Below are 13,257 nucleotides of genomic sequence, written 5' to 3' on the forward strand. Positions count from 1 at the left end.
TCCCGGCCCTGCTGTTTCCGACGTCGTCCGGAAGTCGGGTACTGGTCCTGTTAGTACCTGGCCATTTGGTCGCCTCACATCGCGCGGGTCCCTGCTCTTCCTCCTTAGGCGACCGCCGGGCATCACCGCCGGCCCCCGACGAAGTGCACGTCGGGGATCCCGTTGCCCTCGGCTCTCGTCTCCGGCTTGGCTCCCGCCCTGCTTCCCTGCAGAGCTTACCTGCTCCGCACGGGGCCGTGTGCCGGCTGCCCATGGCGGGGGCCGCTCCGACCACGGCCTTTGGGCAGGCGGTTATCGGCCCTCCGGGCTCGGGGAAGACCACGTACTGCCTGGGCATGAGTGAGTTCCTGCGCGCGCTGGGCCGGCGTGTGGCGGTGGTGAACCTGGACCCGGCCAATGAGGGGCTGCCGTACGAGTGCGCCGTGGACGTGGGCGAGCTGGTGGGGCTGGGCGACGTGATGGATGCGCTGCAGCTGGGGCCCAACGGCGGCCTGCTGTACTGCATGGAGTACCTGGAGGCCAACCTGGACTGGTTGCGTGCCAAGCTCGACCCCCTCCGCGGCCACTACTTCCTCTTCGACTGCCCTGGCCAAGTGGAGCTCTGCACGCACCACGGAGCCCTGCGCAGCATCTTCTCCCAGATGGCGCAGTGGGACCTCAGGGTGCGTCTGGGGACGGGCAGGCCCATTTTGCAGGTGGAGGAACTGAGACAGGGAGGAGAACAGATGCCACGCCCCCATGTCCCACAGCGAGGTAGGGGCCAAGACGCTTTAGAGTAAAACAGATGTGAGTTCGAATTCTGGCTCTGCCACTGCCACTGCCTCGCTGTGTGGTCCTGGGCAAGTCAGTTTATCTCCCTGAACCTCAGTTTTCTCATCTGTAAAATGGACGTGTCAATACCCAATTTGGGATTATTGGGAGTATGGAAGGGGTTATGTGGAAAGTGGCGTGGTAATTGTTGTTGTGACTTGTGGGCAAAAGAAAATGAAAGAATAGAGTCAGGTGCAGTGGGAATTGAACCAGTTGCCCACTGGGAGGCTCAGTGCAAGGCATCTTGTAGGAAAAGATGCCCCACATCTGGAATAAGGAAATGACTGTGGCTATTAGAATGAAACAGAAGCAGGAAAAAACTAATGGGAAGACTTTCCCTTTGCCCTCAGAAGTCCCCAATCTGATGGGGGAGACACAGGCCCTAATGTTCCCTGCCTCCTCAGGCCACTCTCACCCTGTCTCTTCCTTCCCTCCCAGCTGACTGCTGTCCACCTGGTGGATTCTCACTATTGCACCGACCCTGCCAAGTTCATTTCGGTACTGTGTACCTCCCTGGCCACCATGCTGCATGTGGAGCTGCCCCATGTCAACCTCCTCTCCAAGATGGACCTCATTGAACACTATGGGAAGCTGGGTAAGAGATCCTGTTCTGACAGGCAAAAAGTAGGGCAGCGGCTGGGCTGGAGTGAAGCAGAGATCTCAGCTGAAGGAAGCTGCTTCCAGGGACCATGCATGGCCTGGTGATAGTAGCCACAGTCAGGTCTGACCCCTGCCCATTTATTTTGTGCCACTCTGTGCCAGATACTGTTCTGGGTTTTGGAGACAAGAGAGCTACAGATGGTGATATGTATTATGAAGGAATTAGGAGAAAGTGATGGGATAGTGAGTGGTTGGGAGTGAGGGGAGTGAACAGTACCATCTGAGCTGAGACCAGAATAGTGATAAGGAGCCAGCCAAGGCAGAACTGTTCCTAGGCAGAGGGACCAATAGGGGTCTCTATTTCCCTAATCCTTAAGGAAAGAGTTTTGTTTGTTTGTTGGTGGGTTGGTTTTTTTTTTTTTTTTTGCCATTTCACATGAACCACAATTTTTTTTTTTAAATTATTCTTTTGGCTGCGTTGGGTCTTCTTTGCTGTGCACGGGCTTTCTCTAGTTGCGGCGAGCAGAGGCTACTCCTTGTTGCGGTGCGCGGGCTTCTCATTGCGGTGGCTTCTGTTGTTGCAGAGCACAAGCTCTAGGCATGCGGGTTTCAGTAGTTGCAGCACGCGGGCTCAGTAGTTGTGGCGCACGGGCTTAGTTGCTCTGCAGCATGTGGGATCTTCCCGGACCAGGGATCGAACCCATGTCCCCTGCATTGGCAGGCGGATTCTTAACCACTGCACCACCAGGGAAGTCCTGGGAAAGAGCTTTTTGTGTTCAAGGAAAAGGGGATGGGGAGTGAAGGGAGCCCAGGGTAGCTGAGATAGTGCCCAGGGGAAGGGTGGGCAGGGGCTAGAACCTGTACTGTTGAAACACAGAGGAAAGCCATTGATGAATATGAAGCAAGGGAACACCATGAACTAAAAAGGCCCTTCTGGCTACTTTGTGAATTGAAAGGGGCAAGAATGAAAACAGAGATCCTGTAGGAGGTGTTTGCAGCAGCCCAGGCAGTGGTAGTGGGAATGGAGAGAAGTAGATAGATTCAAAACTTACTCAAGAAGTAGGATTTGCTGGTGGATTGGATATGGAGACAGAGGAATTAAGGATGACTCTCAGGTTTCTGACTGAACCAGTGGACAGATAAAGGTGCCGTTCGTCAAGGTGGGAAAGACTGAGAGAGAAGTAGGCTGGCATGAGGCAGGGGCGTTGCCTAGGGGTCTATGGCCAACATTTTTTTTCCTGAAAAATTAGTGCCCTGCTGACTGGGTCATTAGTTCCCTAAATAGCATCTTCAGCCACAAAGGAACCTAGAGAAGAATAGCTGAAATGACCAGCAGTGAGCAGGAAGGGAGGTTGTAGGGAGAGTGAAGTGTCAGGGCCTTGTCCAGGGAGGGTGACTGGCTGCCTGTTGGGACATGGAAGGATGGGGATAAAAAGCCCCATTTTATCTGTGTCCAGATTTGTGTCTTCCCAAGCCTGTCTCCCCCTTCACAGCCTGCAGCCCAGATGGCCACATGCTGGTCCTCTACACTGCTAGCTCTGACTCTTGCCAGTCATCCTCACAAGAGACTGAGGTACAAACCAGATCAGGCAGTTGAGGCCCAGAGACATTACATGAATAGCCCAAGGTCAGTCACTCAGCTAGCCTGTTAACTGAGATAAAATTTAAACCAAGTGTACCTGGCTGCAGTTTCTGCATTCTCAGTGAGAAATGTACCTGTCAGGCAATCCAAGAAGTTTGTCATTTCTTCCTTGCAGGCACAGGGGTGTCAGTTTCTAATCAGAGCTGATAAGAACACAGGAAGCAGAGCTCAGGGAGTGAGTCAGTCGATCCCAATAGCCTGATTCCCTCGGCTCACTTTGGGACAGACCTGCTGAGTAGCCCAGCTGCTTGAGTCTTCCAGGCAGAAGTGGACAGTGCAGGGAGGCCCACTTTCCTTCTCTTAGTGCGAAGTTTGTATTCATAGAACTGAGTCAGGGACCTCTGAGTCATCTAGTCTAATCTTCTCATTTTACACTAAGAAGGAACTGACCTGGAAAGGGAAAGTGATTTTCCCAAGAGGCCATCCTGCTAGATAGAGGCGCTAGATAGTGTGCCAGGTCCTGGGAGCTCTGCCTGGCTATGAGCTTTTTGAGGCAGGGACCAAGCACTGTTATTGGTACATGTTCTACCTTACTACCACTGATCAAGCACTTCTCTGAACCAGACACTGGGGTTTATAGCACTTAATCCTCACAGTAGCCCCATGAGGTGGGTAACTGCCCATAGAGCTAGTAAGTGGCAGAGCCAACAAGTGAAATCAAGTATTTTCTTCTTAGTAAGTTCATTTCACTGCCTCAGCAAATGTTTGTTGAATGAATGAATGAATGAATGAGTGAGTGAGTGAGTGAGTGAGTGAGTGAATGAGTGAATGAAGGCAAAGGAAGAAGGAAAAAAATACAGTCCCTGTCCTCAGGTCTTTAGCCTGACGCCAGTTGCTCCTGAACACCAGTTTCTCTTCTTTTTCTTTTCTTTTTAATTAAAGTATAGTTGATATACAATGTTGTATTAAGTTCTGCTGTACAGCAAAGTGACTCAGTTATACATATATATACATTCTTTGTTTATATTCTTTTCCATTATGGTTTATCATAGGATATTGACTATCGTTCCCTGTGCTAACCAGTTTCTCTTCTTAGCCTTCAACCTGGACTACTACACAGAGGTCCTGGACCTCTCCTACCTGCTTGACCACCTGGCTTCTGATCCTTTCTTCCGCCACTACCGTCAGCTCAATGAGAAACTGGTGCAGCTCATCGAAGACTACAGCCTGGTCTCCTTCATCCCTCTCAACATCCAGGTACAAACACACCTCATTTTATTGCACTTTGCTTTATCGTGCTTCACAGATACTGCTTTTTTTTTTTTTTTTTTTTTTAACCAGTTATAGGCTTGTGGCAACCCTGCATTGAACCAAGTACATGTTCCAACAGCATTTGCTCACTTTATGTCTCTATGTTACATTTTGATAATTCTCACAGTATTTCAAACTTCTTCATTATTATTACATTTGTTAATGATGATCTATGATCAGTGATCTTTGATGTTACTATTATAATTGTTTGGGGCACCATCGACTGCACCCATATAAGACGGCGAACTTGGGAATTCCCTGATGGTCCAGTGGGTAGGACTCTGTGCTTTCACTGCTGAGGGCACAGGTTTTCTTTTTTTTTTTTTTGAGGGCACAGGTTTGATTCCTGGTTAGGGAACTAAGATCCCGAAAGCCACATGGCGTGGCTGAAAAAAAAAAAAAAAAAAGATGGTGAACTTAATCCACAAATGTTGTGTGTTGACTGCTCCACTGACTGGCTGTTCCCCCATCTCTCCCTCTCCACCAGCCTCCTTATTCCCTAAAACTCCCTAAAACACAACAATGTGGAAATTAGGCCAATTAATAACCCTACAACGGCCTCTAAGTGTTCATGTGAAAGGAAGAGCTTCACATCTCTCACTTTTTTTTTTTTTTGGCCATGCAGCCTGCAGGATTTTAGTTCCCCAACCAGGGGTCCAACCCATGCCCCATGCAGTGGAAGCACAGAGTCTTAACCACTGGACCGCCAGGGAAGTCCCATGACTCTCACTTTAAAAGCTAGAAATGATTAAGCTTAGTGAGGAAGGCATGTTGAAAAGCCAAGATAGGCCAAAAGCTAGGCAGGCCTCTTGTGCCAAACAGTTAGCCAAGGTGTGAATGCAAAGGAAAAGCTCTTGAAGGAAATGAAAAGTGCTACTCCAGTGAACACAGGAATGATAAGAAAGCAAAACAGCCTTATTGCTGATATGGAGAAAGTTTTAGTGGTCTGGATAGATCAAACCAGCCACAGCATTTCCTTAAGCCAAAGCCTAATTCAGAGCAAGGCTGTAACTCTCTTCAGTTCTATGAAGGCTGAAAGACATGAGGAAGCTGCAGAAGAAAAGTTTGAAGCTAGCAGAGGTTGGTTCATGAGGTATAAGAAAAGAAGCCATCCCCATAACATAAAAGTGCAAGGTGAAGCAGCAAGTGCTGATGTAGAAGCTGCAGCAAATTATCCAGAAGATCTAGCTAAGATAATTAATGAAGGTGGCTACACTGGGAATTCCCTGGCGGTCCAGTGGTTAGGACTCTGCGCTCACTGCTGAGGGCCTGGGGTTCAGTCCCTGGTTGGGGAACTAAGATCCCACAAGCGGCCAGTGTGGCCAAAAAAAAAAAGGTGGCTATACTAAACAACAGATTCTCAATGTAGACAGAACAGCCTTGTACTGGAAAAAGATGCCATCTAGGACTTTCATAGCTAGAGAGAAGTCAGTGCCTGGCTTCAAGGCTTCAAAGGATAGGCTGACTCTCTTTTTAGGGGCTAATGCATCTGGTGACTTTAAGTTGAAGCCAGTGCTCATTTATGATTCCGAAAATCCTAGGGCCCTTAAGAATTCTGTTAAATCTACTCTGCCTGTGCTCTATAAATGGAACAACAAAGCCTGGATGACAGTACATCTGTTTACAACATAGTTTATTAAGCCCACTATTGAGACCTGCTGCTCAGAAAAAAAGATTCTTTTCAAAATATTACTGCTCATTGACAGTGCACCTGGGCATCTAAGCTGTGATAGAGATGTTGTTTGCATGCCTGCTAACACAACACCCATTCTGCAGCCCATGGATCAAGGAGTCATTTTGACTTTCAAGTCTTAGTATTTAAGAAATACATTTCTTAAGGCTGTAGCTGCCATAGATAGTGATTCCTCTCATGGATCTGGGTGAAGTAAATTGAAAACCTTCTGGAAAGGAGTCACCATTCCAGATGCCATTAAGAACATTCGTGATTCATGGGAAGGGGTCAAAATATCAGTATTAACAGGAGTTTGGAAGAAGTTGCGTCCAACCCTCGTGGATGACTTTGAGGACTTCAAGACTTCAGTGGAGGAAGTAACTGCAGATGTGGTGGAAATAGCAAGAGAACTAGAATTAGAAGTGGAGCCTAAAGATGACACTGAATTGCTGCAGTCTCATAATACAACTTTACGGATAAGGAGTTGCTTCTTATGAATGAGCAAAGAAAGTGGTTTCTTGAGATGGAATCTACTCCTGGTGAAGATTCTGTGAAGGATGTTGAAATGGCAACAAAGGATTTAGAATATTACGTATATATTACGTGATATAGTAGCAGCAGGATTTGAGAGGATTGACTCCAATTTTGAAAGAAGTTCTACTGTGGGTAAAATGCTATCAAACAGCACTGCATGTTACAGAGAAATGATTCGTGAAAGGAAGAGTCAGTTGATGCAGCAAACTTCATTGTTGTCTTATTTTAAGAAATTGCCACAGCAACACCACCCTGATCAGTCAGCAGCTATCACCACGGAGGCAAGACCCTCAACCAGCAAAAAGATTACGACTCCCTGAAGGCTCAGATGATGGTCAGCATTTTTTAGCAATAAAGTACTTTTTTTTTTGGCTGCGTTGGGTCTCCATTGCTGCGCGCGGGCTTTCTCTGCTTGTGGCAAGCGGGAGCTACTCTTCGTCGCGGTGCGCGGGATTCACATTGCAGTGGCTTCTCTTGTTGCGGAGCATGGGCTCTAGGCTCCCGGGTTCAGTAGTTGTGGCTCACGAGCTCAGTAGTTGTGGCTTGCAGGCTCCAGAGCACAGGCTCAGTAGTTGTGGCACACGGGCTTAGTTGCTCCACAGCATGTGGGATCTTCCTGGACCAGAGCTCGAACCCATGTCCCTTGCATTGGCAGGCAGATTCTTAACCACTGCGCCACCAGGGAAGTCCCAGCAATAAAGTACTTTTAAATTAAGGTATGTACATTGTTTTTTGGGGCATAATGCTATTGACTATATGCTTAATAGACTACAGTATAGTGTAAACATGACTTTTATATGCACTGGGAAACCAAAAAATCTGTGTGACTCACGTTATCATGAAATTTGCTTTACCTTGGTGCTCTGGAACCCAACCCACAGTATCTCCGAGGGGTGCCTGTACTGGGCACTGAGAAGCCTTGTCCCTTGGCTCTTGGCTCTGCAGTGCCTGGGAGCACAGCAGGCTACAGGCCCAGGAGGCTTTGAGGCCTCAAACAATGGTCTTTGTCCTAGGTCCAACTATCGTTCAGTCTCCTTGGTTTCGAGACCAGTGGTGGGCAGGATTCCAGTAAAGAGGGTAGACCAAATTTTGGCCCTATCTGTTCGGTTTTTTTGTTTTTTAATTTATTTTTGGCTGTGTTGGCTCTTCGCTGCTGCGCACGGGCGTTCTTTAGTTGCGGCGAGCGGGAGCTACTCTTCGTTGCGGAGCACGAGCTCTAGGTGTGTGGGATTCAGTAGTTGTGGCACACGGCCTTCAGTAGTTGTGGCTCACGGGCTCTAGAGCACAGGCTCAGTAGTTGTGGCGCACAGGCTTAGTTGCTCTGCGGCATGTGGGATCTTCCCGGACCAGGGATTGAACCCGTGTCCCCTGCATTGGCAGGCAGATTCTTAACCACTGTGCCACCAGGGAAGCTCCCCTGTTCTGTTTTGCTGGGTTCTCTCTACACGTGTTCCCTCCTCGGTGCGAAAAAGGATGAGTTCAGAAAGTCATCAGCAAGGGACTTGACCAAGGCCAGGGACAAGTCTTTCAGCCTCCTTCAAGATGGGCAGCTGCCTGTTGACTTTGCAAAGTAGTACCCAGCCCTTGTGCCTCTCACCTTGCACCCTACAAAGGTAACCTGGGAGACAAAGGTGCGTGTTAGATTCCTTTCTGCTGGGGGTGAACTTAAGGGAACTTGTCTCTTCTCTGTTTAATGCCACACTTTTCTCCTCTAAAACGAGGAGGTGAAACCTATAATATTAATCATACAGTTACCACTTATTGAAGGCTTTCTGTGCTAGGCATTGTGCTGAGGACTGTAGGTGCATTATTTTGATCTCTCTTTCCCATGATGTGATATAGGGACCATTCTTACCACTTTTATGTGGACGAACAAATAAGTTACGTGCATATTTATTGGGTGCCTACTGTTAGATAGGTTTTGTGCCAGGCACTGGGGATGCCTGGACAAACAAGTTCCCAACCTCAAGGGGTGCACAGTCAAGTAGGAGAGGCAGATGAGTCAATAACTTGCTAATAGTAAGATGGAAAGGGTCATAGCCACAGTGGAGATAAACCCAGGGGACTGCAGGTGTGCGTAGAGGTGCTTATCTGTTCTAATTTGGGTGGGTTGGCAGTCAGGAAAGATGAGGTGTAGCCGGGCCTCTGGGGACAAGTAGAAGTACTCCAGGCCAAGGGAGCTGCATGGACAGAGGCTTCATGAGGCAAGATCAAGGTGGGTGTTTGGAGACTGCAGTCGGTTTGGTACAACCTTAATTCCACATACCTCTATTTCACTCAGAGCTGTTTCTCTCCTCCCTGCCCAGGACAAGGAGAGTATCCAGCGGGTCCTGCAGGCTGTGGATAAAGCCAATGGCTACTGCTTTGGGGTCCAGGAGCAGCGGAGCCTGGAGGCCGTGATGTCTGCCGCGGTGGGAGCTGACTTCCACTTCTCCTCATATCCTTGTTCGCTAGCCTCCGCCACAGCCAAGAGCGGGAGGCCAGGGGCTCAGGAATGGCCATGTCTGCCCTTGCAGATGACTGATTTCATGTTGACCAGTGGGCTCCCTAGTAACTGGTCCCTTGGAAGGCTTCAGGGTTGTTTGTACCTGAGGACAAGGGAGGCTTTGATCAGAAGGAGCAGCAAATACAGAGGCCCAGGCATGAGCGAGCACTGGCCACTTAGGAGGAGAGATGCAGGGGGTTCGGTCTGCCTGGTGTCTTGAGTGTGAAGGGGAAAGGGAGATGCAGTGGGAAGGGGAGGAGGTAGGCGATGGAGGAGTGTGGACTTCGGCCGCGGGTGACCAGTGGGAACCAGCATACTGTTGTTGAGCGGAGCATGACGCAATCAGATGTACGTTCTTGAAAAGCACCTCCAAGTGTGGAAAATGCATTTAAGGGATGTGATTGGGAACAGGAGAGTCTCTACAGCCTCCAGGTGAGATGGGATGCAGCATTAGCAGTGAGAATAGCAAAAGGTGTGGACTGAAAAAATGTGAAGGAGACAGACAGCCAGAGCTGGTGACCAGGTGGTTATGGGATAGAAGGAGGTGGAGCAGAAGTTAGACTCCCAGGTTTCTGGTTTAGTCAGTGCTAGGGGGTGGTTGTGGTCACTGAGGCAAGAAAAGGAAGAGGAGAGGGCAGGTTTGTCACGTGGGTGGCAGGGATGGGAACTGGCAGCTGTGCTGTGTTTGAGGGGGCCATGGGATGTATTGGAACCTCACTCTCCCTGGTTGTAGAATCTCAAGTTCTGACGCTGGAGTCCTCTGGTATAAGAGCCATGGTGGCCAGCCTAGCCATAGTCAGACCCCAGACCCAGGCCTTAGGTCGGCCAGCCTCACACAGCTCCATGGGCAGTGTCGTGGTCTTTTCCTGTGTGACTCTGATTGATGTCCTTCCTGCCCCACTTTCCAGCTATTCCAGAGAGAGCTAGAAGGCACCCTATAGCCCAAGCAGAAAGTTGTTGTTTTCTTTGAGCTCCCTTGAGTTCCCTCCTTTAGCTGAAGCAGAGAAGTCACAGAGAAGTCATTTGCTGAGCACCTACTGTGTGCCGGTTGCCATGCTGGGCGCTTTATATTCGTTGTCTCATTTGACAGAGTTCCTCACGACTCTGTATTACAGATAAGAAAAAGGAAGTGGCAAAATCAGGGTTTAACCCCACGGCCTGGCTCCAGAGCACGTGCCACAACACAGAGCTGGAGGGTTAGTGCTCTCTGGTTCTCTGCTTCTCTGCAGTGTGGGCAAGAGGCAAATAGAGGAGCACTTGGGTCTGGTTACTTTGAGGGACTTCTCAGACCCAATTGTTCCCTGTTGCCTGAAGCTCTAATTATGAGGAAGGGAGTGGGATGGGGGGAACCTCCAGACGCAGCTAGAGGGCACGCATCACAGAGGTCAGATCCTACCCAGACCAGTTCTCCATCCTTGCCTGTGCTATCAGCCTTGACGAGCCCTCCCTCAGCACCCTGGGCCTGCAGGAGAAGTACCTGGCGCCCTCAGAGCAGTCAGTGGAGCAGGAGGCCATGCAGCTATAGCAACAAGCTGAGCTCTGGAGAACAAGACACACGACCCAGCACTGGGGAGAGTGGCGGCTCCCAGTGAGCAGCGGACAGCTCAGTGGCCTGCGGATCCAAGGGCAGCCCCTCCAGCTGGAGCTGGGAGACTGGCAAGGGGATACTCAGCCTCGCAGAGGACTTCTGGCCAAAAGCCACACATGTAGCCAAGCAGAGCACTAATCACAGCCTCATGAACTCTGGGCGCTGCCACCAGGGATTCAATACTGGTCCCACTCGGGCTGTGACGGAATGTGCTACAATACAAGAGTTTATCTTCTACTTTTTGTGGCTTCCAAACTTTCTTCAATCATCCAGGCCGAGTGAGTTGGGAATATGGGAATGTCCCCTTTCCTCAGAAGAGTCCTATTTCTTCATACTACAGGGCAGTGTTTCCCCCAAAGCACGGGATCACACTAGAGGGTTGACTCTCAGTCCTCAGTTATGCTCTTTGGTTAATCTTCAGTTTTAACAGTGAACCTCAAACTTGAGGGTCTCACAGACAACACTTCCTAGCAGATCTTGTAATGTTTTATTTTCATTGTATTTATGTCACGGTTTTATTGTTTTTTGAGGTTAAGCGTTAACTAGTTTTCCATTTATAGTAGTGATTAAAAGTTGACTTTAACATGAAATTATTTATACAAAATGAGTTGCTTAAAGGAAAATATCAGTATATAATCTGATATCATGAGGGCTGTGGGAAAAATCAAGATGGCTTGAAGCTGGAAATACTGGTGTTTGCTTCCTTTGCTCTTCTTGCAACTGGTTGGATGCAATTCACATTTTCAACCAGTAGGTAGCATCCCAGGCTTATTTTTTAATTTTGATTTTTTTTTCCGGCTGTAGCCTGGAGGCAGAAGGGGACAGATGGCTGTCGTGCCAGTCATCTTATTTGCAGACACTCAGTGCTGTTAATACATGGGAAGAGCTTCGCATTTTACAAAGAGCTTCCACACACACAGTCCTCGTGTGGCTTTCACAGTCGCTCCTAGGGATATAGACAAGATGGGGAATAGTACTAAGCCCCACTTTACTGTGAGGAAACAGAAAGATGAGGAGTTTGAACTTCAGTCAGCCTGTGTCTCTCATAGTTCACTTTGCTGAATACTTAATGGTGAAAAGTCAGGGCCCTCCTCCCACAGGGTTTGTAACCAGTCAGGAGAAAGAATTTAGACACCTGTAGGGTATTACTGAATCATAAATCAGGGGGAAGATAGATGACTGGTGGTTCGGACAGTTGGAGAATTCAATTTAGGAAAACTGTTCTGAAGTCACATTGAGATGGGGGTGACTGGGCTTTGCTTCTCACGTTTGGTCACCAGAGCAGAAGGCAGAAGAGTAAGAGGCTGTGAGGAGGCCCCTCGGGCTGGAACGGTGTGAAAGCAGCCGACCCCCACTCCCACGCCTGGCGGGACAGGGGATGGTAACTGGGTGCTCCTTCCTCTGACTCTCATCTAAGGAGTTCAGAGCACGTCATCCCTGTTGACACTGTACACAGTGGGTGGGGAGTGTCAACAGTGCAAGCCAGGGAAACTGAGGCCAGGAGGCCCTGCCTGGGGCTGGCTGTGAGTCACCTATGGGGCCTGGAGCCCAGGAATAATGACACCCAGGCTGCCGGACAGATCCCTCATCAGTTAGGGCATGAGGGTGGGTGCTGTGTTTTTGAAACTAATACCAATAGCTGTGGTCATGGGTTTTGATGCTTACCCCATCCTGGAGGCCCCAGCTGTCACCAAAGCACACCAGCTGGAAGGAAGCATCATTTAGAACGTTATGGCCTCATATGCAAGCACCCTAAGCATTTATTCTCTGCAGTCATCAAGTGAAGAAGGATGGACAAATTCCACACTTTATTCAGGCCTTGGTGTGACAACAAGGGTGTTTTCTCCTCTAGTAAATGGAGCTCTGTCCACTTCCCACTGATGCCAACGTGATTTTCTACCCCGTCAGGATTGGGAGGGGGTAGCACAGTGCAGCACAGCAGCGGTGTCTGGCTTCCAGGTGGGGTCTGCTCGGCATGAAGTGCGCAGGGTAAGAGAAAGACCATCCTCGATTTGTCAGCATACGACGACTGTCCTTACGATTTCTTTTTCTCCTGATAGAAAAGTGAAAAGCTTGGAAAATGAAAATCAGTCACCTGTAATCCCACCACAGATAAATAATTTTTAAATATTTATAATAAATTTTCTATTCAAATGTATATTTTGTGTTTTTTCTTTCAGTCTTATTTTTCTATGCATTCAGAGGGATAGCTATAGCATTTATATACGTGGGATATCTTGTTAATGCTTTGTAACCTGCTTTTTTCAGTTAACATTATTTCATGTAACTAAAACTATAAGGACCTTTTTAATGTCTACATGATAATATTCTGGAGTATGGCTATAACATTGTTTATCCAGACTCCCATGGTTAGCCTTTAAGTTGTTAGCAATTTTTTTTTGCTATTGTAAATGGTGCTGTGATTAACATCTTTGTCTGACTCTCTCTTTTTTTAACATCTTTATTGGAGTATAATTGCTTTACAATGGTGTGTTAGTTTCTGCTGTAATAACAAAGTGAATCAGTTATACATATACATATGTTCCCACATCTCTTCCCTCTTGCGTCTCCCTCCCTCCCACCCTCCCTATCCCACCCCTCTAGGTGGTCACAAAGCACCGAGCTGATCTCCCTGTGCTATGCAGCTGCTTCCCACTAGCTAGCTCTTTTACGTC

The 13,257-nt window shown here is 48.5% G+C and overlaps 1 protein-coding gene across 1 annotated transcript; it reads left to right on the forward strand.

Annotated features, from left to right (window-relative positions):
• Positions 1-25: 25 nt before the first annotated feature.
• GPN2 (GPN-loop GTPase 2) lies at positions 26-12,995 on the forward strand. The gene is made up of 5 exons (XM_081224133.1): positions 26-662; positions 1,249-1,405; positions 4,089-4,249; positions 8,816-8,946; positions 10,447-12,995. Exons 1-5 carry the CDS (start codon positions 252-254, stop codon positions 10,517-10,519), a joined length of 933 nt encoding a protein of 310 aa, XP_081080259.1. The 5' UTR covers positions 26-251; the 3' UTR covers positions 10,520-12,995.
• Positions 12,996-13,257: the final 262 nt, after the last annotated feature.

This window comes from Mesoplodon bidens (assembly GCF_964165515.1).
Source record: "Mesoplodon bidens genome assembly, chromosome: 2".
NCBI classification, from domain to species: domain Eukaryota; kingdom Metazoa; phylum Chordata; class Mammalia; order Artiodactyla; family Ziphiidae; genus Mesoplodon; species Mesoplodon bidens.

Bases quoted from the DNA above. Each gene is read 5' to 3' on its own strand.
- GPN2 (XM_081224133.1), top strand. From the start codon at position 252: ATGGCGGGGGCCGCTCCGACCACGGCCTTTGGGCAGGCGGTTATCGGC. The intron at 663-1,248 runs GTGCGTCTGGGG...CTTCCCTCCCAG, and splicing joins TGGCGCAGTGGGACCTCAGG to CTGACTGCTGTCCACCTGGT. The intron at 1,406-4,088 runs GTAAGAGATCCT...TTCTCTTCTTAG, and splicing joins TGAACACTATGGGAAGCTGG to CCTTCAACCTGGACTACTAC.